Source organism: Phascolarctos cinereus, unplaced genomic scaffold (genome assembly GCF_003287225.1).
Source record: "Phascolarctos cinereus isolate Bilbo 61053 unplaced genomic scaffold, phaCin_HiC Scaffold_3;HRSCAF=262, whole genome shotgun sequence".
Classification (NCBI taxonomy): domain Eukaryota; kingdom Metazoa; phylum Chordata; class Mammalia; order Diprotodontia; family Phascolarctidae; genus Phascolarctos; species Phascolarctos cinereus.
The window spans coordinates 30,887,690-30,899,924 of record NW_027555736.1 but is presented as its reverse complement, the minus strand read 5'-3'; the positions used below and the strand labels follow the sequence as shown (position 1 = coordinate 30,899,924).

Genomic DNA, 12,235 nt, shown 5'->3' with positions numbered 1-12,235 from the left:
AAAATATAAATAAATATACCCTCTTTTCTTTGAAAAAAAGGATTGGAAAAAATGGGTAAACATCAACCGGGGAAGAGCTGAATAAATGGGTACATTAATGTAATGGAATATTATTACTCCATAAGAAATTACAAGTATGGCAAATTCAGAGAAGCTTGGGGAGCCTCATATTAAGTGATACAGAATGAGGTGAGTAGAACCAAAAGACAATGACCATAATAACGTAAAGGAAAATAATTTTAAATTTGATCAATCATGACTGATGATGAAGCATGATTCCCACTTCTTGGTACAGAGATGGTAGACTAGAGGTACAGAATGAGATGTACCATTTTCAGATGCGACCAGTGTGTTGAATTATTTTGGTTGACTATACTTACTGGTTACAAGGAAGAGCTTCTAACTGGGACTAGAGGAAGAGTTAATAAGTAGTGGTAAGAGATTTTAAAAGAAAAAAAGTAAAGAACATCAACAGAACATTTAAAATTACATAGAATAAAACAAAATATTTCAGAAGGGACACAAAGAGGAGAATGTTGTTACTTCCTTGTTAAATTTTGTTAAACTCTAAAAAAACAAACTAACATAATCAGAGTTCATGATTCCTTAAGTTCTCCTCTTTTGCCCTTTGTATACTAAAATATTCATGTTTGCTGATGATCGTTAGGTTATAATAAAAAGGAGAATTTAAATTCGAAAAAAATAGCCTGCAAAGTATAAAACACTAGAGAAATGAGAGCTATTTTTACTCATAACCAGAAAACCAACTATCCACCAAGGGAGGTTAGCTGCCGGAGTCTTGAATGCCCCAGCAGCAAGGAGGAGGGATGAAGAGGGAGGGAGGACGGCTGTTCTTCAGCTGGAGGAGATGTCAGATCCAATCTGTACCAAGGCAGGAAGCCTCTCTAAACTCTCTCCAACAAGTGGTCATACAGACTCTACTGAAGACCTCCAGTGAGGGAGGACCCACTACTCTCCTAGGCACCACATTCTATTTAGGGGCATCTCTCACTGGCCAGGAAGGTTTTCTTTACTACAACACCAAATCTGCTTCCATGGCTCTTGCCACCCATTGCAACTTCCACCCATTTCTGCCTTCTGGGGCCAAGAAAGACAATTCAAATCCCTCTTCCATGCTATCATGCCCTCTTTCTCTCTCTCTCTCTCTCTCTCTCTCTCTCTCTCTCTCTCTCTCTCTCTCTCTCTCTCTCTCTCTCTCTGTCTAAGTCATCTTTTCCTTTGACTGGTCCCCATGTGGAATGGTCTCGAGGTCCTTGACTGACCATCCTGGGATGAAATATAACCCAAAAGAAATTACAGCTCTATCCTAAAGGAAGCTTGGCTCTTTTCACTTAGAAGCAGTCATGGAACCAAAACCTTATATCAAATTCTGCAATACATTCTAAATGGATACATGACCTTAATATTAAAGATCATACTATTAAAAAAATTAGGAGAGAAGCAGATTGTTTGTCTTTCACAGAAGATGTTTGCTTAACCAAAGAAGAGTTAGAGACAATTACAAAAGATAATAACTTTGATTACATAAAACTGAAAAGTTTCTGCACAGGCAAAATTAATGCACCTAAGAAGGGAAGCTGTTGAATGGGGGCGGGGGGGATCTTTGTTTCAAATTTCTCTAAGGGTTTGGTATCCAAGATATGTAAATAATTAATAAATAGATAGATAGATGCGATAATAGCTATTGCTTAATAGATGGTCAAAGTAAATGAACAGTTCTCAAAATAAGATTTGTGAAGTATTCACAACCACATGAAAAAATGATCCAAATAAGAGAAACGTAAGTCAAAAACAACCTTGAGGTTTCACCTCCCACCCTGAAAATTGGCAAAGATGACAAAAAATGGCAACAATCAGTTCTGGAATGGTTGTGAGAAGTTAGACATTAAAACATTGTTGGTGAGGGCAGCGAGGTGGTGCAGTGGATAGAGCACCGGCCCTGATGTCAGGAGGACCTGAGTTCAAATCTGACCTCAGACACATAACCCTTACTAGCTATGTGACCCTGGGCAAGTCACTTAACCCCATTGCTAGCCAAAAACCAAACAAATAAATAAGCAAATAAATAAATGTTTTTAAAAAAACATTGTTGGTGGAGTTGTGAAATAGTGCAATCATTTTTGAAAGCAATTTGGAATTATGTAAAAAGAAAAGGGGGAAGGGACTAAAATATCCATTCCCTTTGAACTCCAATGCCAGGTTTATATACCAAGGAAGCCATCAATGAGAAGAAATTCTCCACATTTTACACTAAAATATTTGTAGCAGCACTTTTTGTGATAGAAAAAAAAAGGAAATAATGGAGATGCCCATGGAATAGGGAATGGCTAAATAAATAGTGATACAGGAATGTAATAGAATGTTACAGTGTTATAAGAAATGATGTATGTGATGAATACAGAGAAATATTGAAAGATCTATACGAATTGATACAGAATGAAGTAAGCAAACCAAAAAAATGGTATAATGACTATAAAAAATTAAATGAGAAGAACAGCTTTCGACCAAAAACTCCAAAGTGAATATACCAAAATTATAAAGATCAAGCAGGACTCTAATGAAGAAATATGAGAGGAACTCCCCCAACCTCCTCTTTTCATGAGGCGGGAAGTCCCTAGGTGCTGTTTTTGGACATTTTCAATATATTGTTAGATTGTGTTGATTTTTTTTCCTTTTCCTTTTCCTTTTTTCTTTTTTTTCTTTTTTTTTTCCCTTTGGTATTAGAAAAGATACTATTTGTTATATGGGATGGCTCACTGGGAGAGGGAAGGGGAAGGGTGCTGGGCAAAACTATGATGATGCTAAAAACAGAAGATATCAATAAAAACTTTTTTTTAACAGAAGTAGCCACAGAAAAAGCCACCGGGGAAAATCTCTCTTTGTAGCTCATCCATGAAACATTCCCACCATCTCACACCTGCCAGGGTTTTACAGGTGACAATGGATTTTCCCATATTATGGATCAGACACCTAGTGCCAGAAAAAACCTTGAGGCCATTTAGTGAAATAAACCACCGACAAGTCTTTAGTAAACTGGGAATACAAGTGCAAAGAATGAAAGAATTCCTGCTCTCAAGGAGTTTACATTCTAATAGGGAAGACAACAAATATATACCTCTTTATCTATTTATCTATCTTTCTTTTTCTATCATCTCTTTATATATCACATATATCTGTGTATGTAGATACATACACATATGTATATGTATTATGTGTATATGCATAAATATACAGACACATATGTCCATATAGAATAAGTACCTAATCCTCTTATTTTACAGATAAAGTAACTGAGTCCCCAAGGAGGTTAAATGACTTGCCCCAAATCCCACTGGTAGTAAGTGAAGGAGATTGGATTCTAACCCAGATCCTTTGACTCTAAAGCCACTTGTCTTTCCAAAGCCATGTTGTCTTTACAACAGAAAAATGGCATTATTAACATGGTGCAGAGGTGGCATCCGTTTCTTGGCCCCTTGGGCAGCTTCAAGCCGTAGCATAGGTGCCCTCTTCTATGGGCAGGGCAAATATTCTCACTGACCACATCTGACAGCAGAGGAAACAGAAGCTGAATGATTTACCCAGCCAAGATCACACAGGTAGCAAGTAACAGAGTCTGGATGCAAATCATATTCAGAGATTTAGAGTTGGAAGGGATTGTCCAACCTGCTCATTTGACAGAAGAGGAAGCTAGCATGGGGAAAGGTAAATGAGTTGCCTGAGGTCATACATGCCGCAATTCTCTGCGTCCAAACATAGGAGTCTTTCTGCTATACTGTGCTGCCCCTCATTTCTGGGGAGCTCATTACCTATAATTCTTAAGTTGAGAAAATAAGGCTCCGTGGCAGCCCATGAGCTGACCAGATCACCCACAAAATAAGGTTTCTTGAGGAGATGAATAGAATATTAGAATGAAACATTAATTGTAAGTACTTCAGGAGACAAACCCTTCACTCAATTAATGTGTCCAATTTAGCTGAGAAAACTCAATCAAAGACATGTGAAGATGATAGAAGCATCCACAAAGACAACCCATGAAGAAAACTTCAAAACATCTAAGATTATTACACCTGGAAAAGAACCAGCCAAGTCAGTACTCAGCAGCTCTCATCTCCTCCTTTCCACTCTGGGAAACCTCCAACCCAGAGCCCACCATTTTAGAAAGGTCTCCAGCCATTCAGCTGGAATCTCTCCTTCCATCTCTTTCTCATCATCTGTTGAATTGCACCCACTTTCCTTCTCTCCTCTGGTGCTTCCTACCCCTAACTCATTTACAATTCTTTTTATGGGTTGTCTTCTTCTGGTAGGATGTAAGTTTCTTGAGGGCAGAGATTGCATTGCTGCACTGAGTAAGCATTTAATAAATTATCTATCCATCCATCCATCCATCCATCCATCTATGCAGTAGGCTAAGGCTAAGAAGAAACAAACCATTTCTTGGGGAAAGGAGGTTAGTTCAAAAGACACACTTCCAAACATGAGAGGCCACTTAAGCAAAAGAAAAGGTTACCTAAGGCAACGGTTGTAGCTTCTTTTCTCCCAGTGGTCTCTAGAACTAGGGTAGACACCATCTCCCCTAGATGGTGCAGGGGTAGGTGTCCTCTGACCTAGATGTTAACGATCCTTCAAGTTCCCTTCCAGGCCCAGAATCCTATGACGCCATGAATCAGGTGGAATGTGACAAGGTTGCCTGGACAACTCTGGCTTTCGAGCCCTCACCAGGATTCCCTGGAAGCCCAGACTCACTGATGTCTCACAAACTCAGCTTGGTCTAGTGGCGAGGATGTCAGATGGAGGGCCTGCCCCAATACTTACTACCTGGATGACCTTTGGTGAGTCACTGCCACTCCCTAGACCTCAGTTTCCTTACCTGTAGAATGACAGTGGGACATCAATCAGATGGACCTCTAAGGTCCCCTGTCCAGGTCTAAAACTCTGATCATGATCCCATGTGGAGAGACAGACTAGATGGTAAGAGAACTTGGTAAAGAAGAGGGTTGGGAGAGAAGAAACAGGGAAGTGGTAGCTTTTAACAACTGGCTCTCTGAAAATACAATGCACTTTTACATTTATTTAATCTGCATTGTTAAAATTTTCTACACCACTTTCTTAAGTTGAGACAATCAACAAAATAATAACTCAAGCCCTGATCTGTGGCATTTGCAGATTTCCAAGGTGTAAATGCTCACAATGAACATTTAACAACCAGCTCTCCTGGGCTGTTGGAGCTGGTTATGAGAAACAACCTTGGATAGAATCAGGGAAGCTGGGGTGGTTTACGGAGAGGGAAAGGACTGGGAAAGATAATCAAGGCAGGGAGAACAACATGGAGCAGTAGCAGAAGCGCTGGGTCAATCAAACAAGTATTTACTAAGCACCCACTACGCGCCAGGGATTTGGAGCTAGAGGAGACCTGAATGGTAAAAGACAACAGCAGCAGCCGTGGCTTAGATGCAACAGCAGAGTAGAGGAAATGCCTCCTTGCCCATTCTCTTAGGGACCAGAGATGAAGAGATCTGGAAGGGTAGATAATCTTGCTTACCACCCAGTCCAATCCACTTATTTTACAGGTGAGGAAACTGAGGCGTAGAGAGAGAAAGTGACAGCCAAAGCCAGAAAGAAAGGCTGCACGGTGGAGTGAATGGCATCCCTGGAAGACGCTTGAGAAACAGGGACTTGGAGTGGGAAGAACCCTGCATTTGGAGTTGGAAGGCCTCAGTTTGAGTGTCTTTCAGGACAACTCAAACTGTTAGGATGGTTCTTCCTTACCTCAAGCCCAAGTTTGCAACATGTCTCCCCCCACCTTCTCCCCCCGAGGCCCCACAAAACCCCTCTGATGGTTCCTCTGACGGGGTGCTTGGGTGCTTGTGTTTGGCTGCTTGTACTTGGACCCCAATTTCTCTCTAGCCTCAGAAACACTGTCCCTGATAGTTTCTCCCCAGCCCAAGGACCCTGTGCTTAGCAATTATTCATGAGTGGGCCCAGCAAGACCCTTATCTCTCTCCCTGGTGCAGTTCCAAACAGCACCTGAAGGATTTATTAGTTTAAACTGGCTTTGCACTGGGTCATAAAGACATTCTTACCCACTACTATACCATCCTACCGCCCTACCTCATTATCTACATCCTGGGCTCCTCATTATCTGTATTCTAGACTTAAGACGTATGTATACTCCCTACATCTATCTTGTCAAACAAGACATTGATTGGTGGCAGACTGGACAGCTCTGTTACCCTGAACTCTGGTTGACTTAGTGACGTAGCAGGCCTAAAACCACACCTCCAAGTGGCCCTGCTTGTGGGCTTTTCCTAGTGAACTCTGGGTAAAACACCTGCACAGTAGGTACAAGAAGTGCATGTTCTTTTAAGAACTGACCACTCCTTAACCACTCCCTAATCCCACCCCCGAATCCCCTAGTTAGCATATTTGGCACATGTTTTATTGTATTTGATCCTATATAAACTTTAACTGTACCACTCTAAGGTTGCAGGATCCTTTAAGAATCCTTGCCTGCTGAAAAGTGTAACAATAAACTTTGCCACCTTGGCTTAAAGAATGCTTGAGTCTGTGAATTCATTCCAGATGACCTACTTACTTCAGTCTTTGAGGGGTCACAACCTCTCAACCTCTCAGCCCGCAACACCCCCACAAAACAGCCTTTCACATCTTTCACATCATGCCCCGACTGAATCTTCTCTAAAAAAAAATATCCCCGGTTCTTTCAAGTGCCCCTCAACCTGGACTCGGATCCCTTCACCACCCTGGTTCCCTTCCTTAGGATAAGCTCTCCAGCTTCTCACGGCTCCTCCTAAAATGGGGGGCGGGGCAGAACACAACAGTCCAGGTGTGGCCAGACCAGGGCTGAGAACAGTGCAGCTGCTCCATCCTTGGTCCTGGAGAGTATGCATTTTTAATATTGCACAAGCTCTAAAATTTCACTTCCTGGTTATGTTTCTGGCTCTTCCAGACCTGGCCACCACGATCTGGCTGCCTTCTCACCCTGAAATGTCTTTCCGTTCATCTCTTTCTCCCATTGGTGGGTTCCTTCCAGGGGCCTCCATTTTGAGGACAGACACAGGCCTAACCACGATTCATTCTCCTCTCAGCTGCGCTCTGTCTCTCCAGACTGGCAAGTCACTTAACCTTCATCCACTAGAGGGAAATGGCAAACCACTCCAGTATCTCTGCCAAGAAAACTCCAAGGACAGCGTTGGTGTGCTATGGTCCACAGGGTCACAAAGGTTTGGACATGGCTGAACAAACAACAGCGCTATCCACAGTGTCTGGTATACAGTAAACACTCAAATGCTTGCTGTCTGCCAGCCTTTCCTGGCTTCCATATCACACTGTTGACTCATGTTGAGCTTGTGGCCCACTAAAACCCCTAGATCTTTTTCAAATGAGCCATCTAGTCATCTTATACTTGGGAAGTTGATTTTTTTTTTCAGCCCAAGAGCAAGATTTTACATTTTTTCCAATTAAATTTTGTCTTAGCAGCATGTTCAATATTCTAGCCTGTGGAGATCTTTTTGAATCCTGATTCTTTCATCAAATAAATAATAAATACAGTAAAGTATTTTAAGCTGGTTGAAAGCTTGTTCAGTTGCCAAGTCTCTGCTGTTTACCTGGCAAATGGAGAAGCTTTCAGCCAGCTGAAAAGTGTTTTATTGCATTAGGGTCATCTTCTGTCCTGCGAGCTGCTAGAGGCAGCTATTAGGAATGTGAAGAGGTTACCCAGAAGGGCACTGAGGCTGAGCAGCAACACCTCACGCAATGATTTGTGGGAACCCACATCTACGTGACCGGGCATATTTCACATGTATAACATTCCCGCACAACAACAAAATCCACCACAGACGCGATACGAAACAGATGCCCTTCTGTAGAGCCAGGAGTCTATTTCTTCCCACCAAATCCCAGCAAAAGCACAGAGTCCACATTGTTGGGGGGAGGGGGGGCTTTGCTTGGTACCCCTTCCCCCAACTGACCAGATTAAAAAATATATATTCGCATGCAAAAAAAAAAAACCACCACAGTTTTCCAAAAGAGATGCATGAAGGTCTTTGCCCCTCCTTAATTTTTTTTAATTCAGTTTCATAGTACGGCAAAGAATCTATAATTTGAGCTCTAGTTTATTGCACAAATCTTTGCTACTCTCCTGAAACATTCACTTTTTTCTTCCTTTTCCATTCCTTCCCTTTCCCACTTTTTTTTTAATTTGTTTTTTTTTGGGGGGCTAGGCAATGGGATTAAGCGATTTGCCCAGGGTCATACAGCTACTAAGTGTCAAGTGTCTGAGGTCAAATTTGAACTCAGATTCTCCTGACTCTAAGGCCAGGGTTCTATCCACTGTACCACCTACCTGCCCCTCCCTTCTTACTTTACTTCCCTCCTCATCTTCTACAATCCAGTAACCCTGGCTTCCTGGCCTCCTAGCTGTTCAGCCTCCCTGACCTCCCAATTCCCAACCCTGTGTCTTTGCATTGGCTGTGTCCCATGCCTGGAATACCTCCCCACTCTTCCTTCCTGGCTTCCCTCAAGACTCAACTCAGACCCCGTCTCCTGCAGGAGGGCTTTCCTGCAGCTGCTAGGACCTTTCTCTTCCGTTATCACCTTTCAGCTGCTTTGTATAGCTCTCTTAGGTAACAATTATTTGCATGTTGTCTTTTCATTAGAATATGGCTCCTCCTGGAGAACAGGTACTAGGTTTTGTTTTTCTTTCTATCCCCAGAACTTAGCACAGTGCCTGTCCTATAGTAGGTGCTTAATAATAATTGCATATTGACTGATTGACTTTTCATTATTGACTAGAGATGTTTATGGGAGAATAGAAAGAGCCTGGATTTGCAGAAGGAAGACTTGGGTTTGCATATTATCTCTGCTAACAAATGCTTGTCAACTGATTGACATTAACTGAACAAATGATCACATGTGAATATAATGGCATATTGTTGTGCTATGAGCAATGTGGGAAGGAATGAATTCAGAGACAGCTGGGAAGACTCATATGAACTGATGCAGAGTGAAGTGAGCAGAACTAGAAGAACAACTTGTACAATGATTACAACAGTGGGAAGAAAACCACCTCTGAAAGACTGAGAACTCTAATCAATGAAATGACCCCTCACAACTCCAGAGGACCAGTAACGAAACATATTAGCTGTTTCCTGAAAGAGAAGTGAAGGGCTCAGAGTGCAGAATGCGACACAGAGTTTTGGATGTGACTGGCACAGGAATTTGTTTTGCTTGACTATAAATGTTTGTTACTTGGGAAGATTTGTTTTTTAAAAAATTAAGTGTGTGTGTGTGTGTGTGTGTGTGTGTGTGTGTGTGTGTGTGTGTGTTTGAGGGGGTACTGGTGATTCTGTTGCCAAAAAAAAAAAAAGAAGAAAGAAAAGCAAAGCATTGATGAAGCATTTTAAAATGCACAGGAGCAATCACCAGGAAGTTCAGAGCCGACACAATCAGGACTTCTTTGAAACTAACATGTTAAATTTATTATTTGCTTTTTAAACACTGAGCTGTATACAATAGGAGCAGTAGCTTCACATACAATCCTCTCTATTTTTCTTTGTATGTAGAAATGTTCCTATTTGCTGGGTTTTGTCAAGGTCACAGTAACAAAAAATAAAAAAGCTTTTAAAATATTTGTTTCTCTTAACAGGGAGGGGACAAAATTTACTGCTGGAACCCTAGGATCTTGGGGCAAGGGAGTAGTTCTTCATCATCCCCATGGGGACGTTTATCATAAATTTCAAGCCATCCAAGTATTAAACTCACATCTACAGGGAAGGAAGCTGCCTTAGGACTTAGGAGTCGGCCTGATGAGATTACTCACTGAAAGATTTCTGAGGTGGCCTGTGGCAAGGGGTTTTGTGTGTGTGGGATGAAACTCCCAGAAAGAGCTATAATTTGTCATTTGTGTGTGCCTGGAATGAGACAACCTTAGCCAGAGCAAGCAGCATGAAACACACCCTTGAATCACCTAATTCCTTCAGGTTACATCAGCCTTAAGCCCTCTCAGCTCTAAGTTGTGGAAGGACTACGAGGGTTTTCAGCACCCGCTAAACTGGGCAAAGCCTCACCCCAGAAACGCTCTGCCCCAGGGTGTCCCACGGAGGAGCTAACACTGACTACCTACCCCTTCACACCTCCAACCCTTAGAAGCCCATAGATTTCTCTTTGGGTCGTGTCAAGACCAAGACAAGTAGCCCAGGGCTCCCTTTATTGGCCAAAAAGAGTAGCTTGGACCCATTGGCCTGTACTCAACTTAGATCCCAAGGGCAGGAGATTGGCGAAGGACCTAAGCCACTAGATCCCAGCGGACCCTGGCTGTTCTCAGTTCTCAGTTGTCCTTCTTCAGATGCAACCTCTTGGCCACAGCTGTGATCAGGGCGGCCCCCTTTCCACTCCCATCTTCAGACAGCATGAACGTCACATCGCACTGAGGGGCCAGCTCTTTCACGGTTTCCCGCAAGATCCGAGAAAAGCTACAGAAATTTGTAAAGGGAAAAAGCGTAAGAGTTGGACAGAGGTCTCCCCTTTCTCATTCAAGCTGGTTGGTAAGTGACCTCCACTCCTAAGCACCAGCGGCTTGCCCCCGTGACCTGCCTCTCTGAGACGATCAGAAAGATCTTGCTGCCCTTTCTGGAAAGTGGAGACACCAGGTGAGTATGTGGAGCGAAAGGACATCGGCTGGAGTCAAAGGTTCAGATTCAAAGATCTTGGGTTACGGAAACCGCTGTGCATGTCCCCTCACCGCTCTCAGGCTCAATGTTCCCATCTGTCAAGTGGACTAATAAGAACTCCTGTTCCACAAGGCTGTTGTGAGGATCGAGTGGGAGAATATGTTTGAAGAGTTTTGCAAACATTGAAGTGCTGCATGGTAATCTAATAGGAATAATAATAGACAATTTCTAAGAATTGTCATGGCTGACAAACTCATCCCTCTTTAGCCAGCTTGGTGGTGGGTCTCTCTGAATGTATCTAGGCTAGCCCTGGAACGACAGAAATGCAATCTCTCACCAGCCCTATAATAAGATTCCATTTTTAATTTGATTTAGAGCTGTTATTTCAAAGGTGTTGGGAACTCCCCACGTGGAAACTCTGTCATCAATGCCTATGAGGAACTCTCCATAACTTAGATTTCAATTTAGAAAGTTGTCTGAGGCACTGAGATTGAGGGACTTGTCCATATGCTCAAGAAAGTGAAAGAGGAAAAAAAAAATTTTTTTAATGTTTTTTTAATTAAAAAAGGGGGGGGGGGAGGAAGTGGGATAGCCTCTCCCTGAGTCACCAGAATGCACTCTGCTTCGACAATTTGTACAGGAAAAACGAAAACCACATCACAGTATTCTACATGTTAAATATCTGAAACATGAAATTAGGAAATGTTTATTGTTGTTCTGTCATTTTTCAATTCTGTCTGACTCTCTGTGACCCTATTTGGACAAAGCTACTGGAGTGGTTTACCATTTCTTTCTCCAGCTCATTTTACAGATGAGGAAATTGAGGTAAACAGGGTTAAATGATTTGCCCAGAGTCACACAGCTAGTAAGTGTCTGAGGCCAGATTTGAACTCAAGAAGATGAGTCTTCCTGACTTCATGCCTGACACTCTATCCATTGTACCACCTAGCCACTCCTCATAATTAACATTTTTAAGTGTATGTATGTATGTATGTATATATTTTTGTAAATTCTAAAATCATATTCATAATTAACATTTTAAAAGATACTGCATCAATTTGGCATAACTAAGACCCAGCAGGGCTGAGTAGCTTGCCCAAGACGGTAAGCATCAGATGCAAAATTTGAACTCAGGTCCTCTGACTCCACATTGTTCCTCCCAATGTACCACTGCTTCCTTATGCTCCCTTCCACAATGCAGAATGATGGTCACTGAGGGTTGCTGAGGCTGATAGAATTCCTCATTTTATAGCCAACCTGGGTTGGTTCTGACCTTCTGAGCTTTCAAACCATTAAGCACTGTATGCATGTTAGCTATTATTATTGGCTGGGCAGGCACTGGAACAACAGATACGTGGACCATCACTGGGCTTGTTTTCAAAGCTTTCCTGGCTTGGTAGGAGCTGTCCAAGCTTGCCCTCCATTGGCATGGTTTTGGAGAGCCCGAGAACCTCTACATATCATGGTTGGGCAGCCAAGTATAGTGGTGTTGGGAGAAAGCTCACCATGGTATGGAAATGTAAGCTCCT

General features: G+C 42.4%; 2 protein-coding genes across 2 annotated transcripts in view; both read right to left on the bottom strand.

The window, feature by feature from the left end:
• LOC110200049 (hexokinase-1) overlaps positions 1 to 4,629 on the bottom strand; it is a 139,870-nt gene extending 135,241 nt beyond the window's left edge. Inside the window, exon 1 of the mRNA XM_020975146.2 lies at positions 4,529 to 4,629. The gene's annotated coding sequence lies outside the window, so the exon portion shown is untranslated. The remainder of the gene's footprint in view (positions 1 to 4,528) is intronic.
• Positions 4,630 to 9,489: 4,860 nt separating this feature from the next.
• LOC110200090 (hexokinase HKDC1) overlaps positions 9,490 to 12,235 on the bottom strand; it is a 39,357-nt gene continuing 36,611 nt past the window's right edge. The window contains exon 18 of the mRNA XM_020975209.2: positions 9,490 to 10,508. Within this exon, the coding sequence (XP_020830868.1) occupies positions 10,364 to 10,508 (145 nt within the window). The 3' untranslated portion in view covers positions 9,490 to 10,363. The remainder of the gene's footprint in view (positions 10,509 to 12,235) is intronic.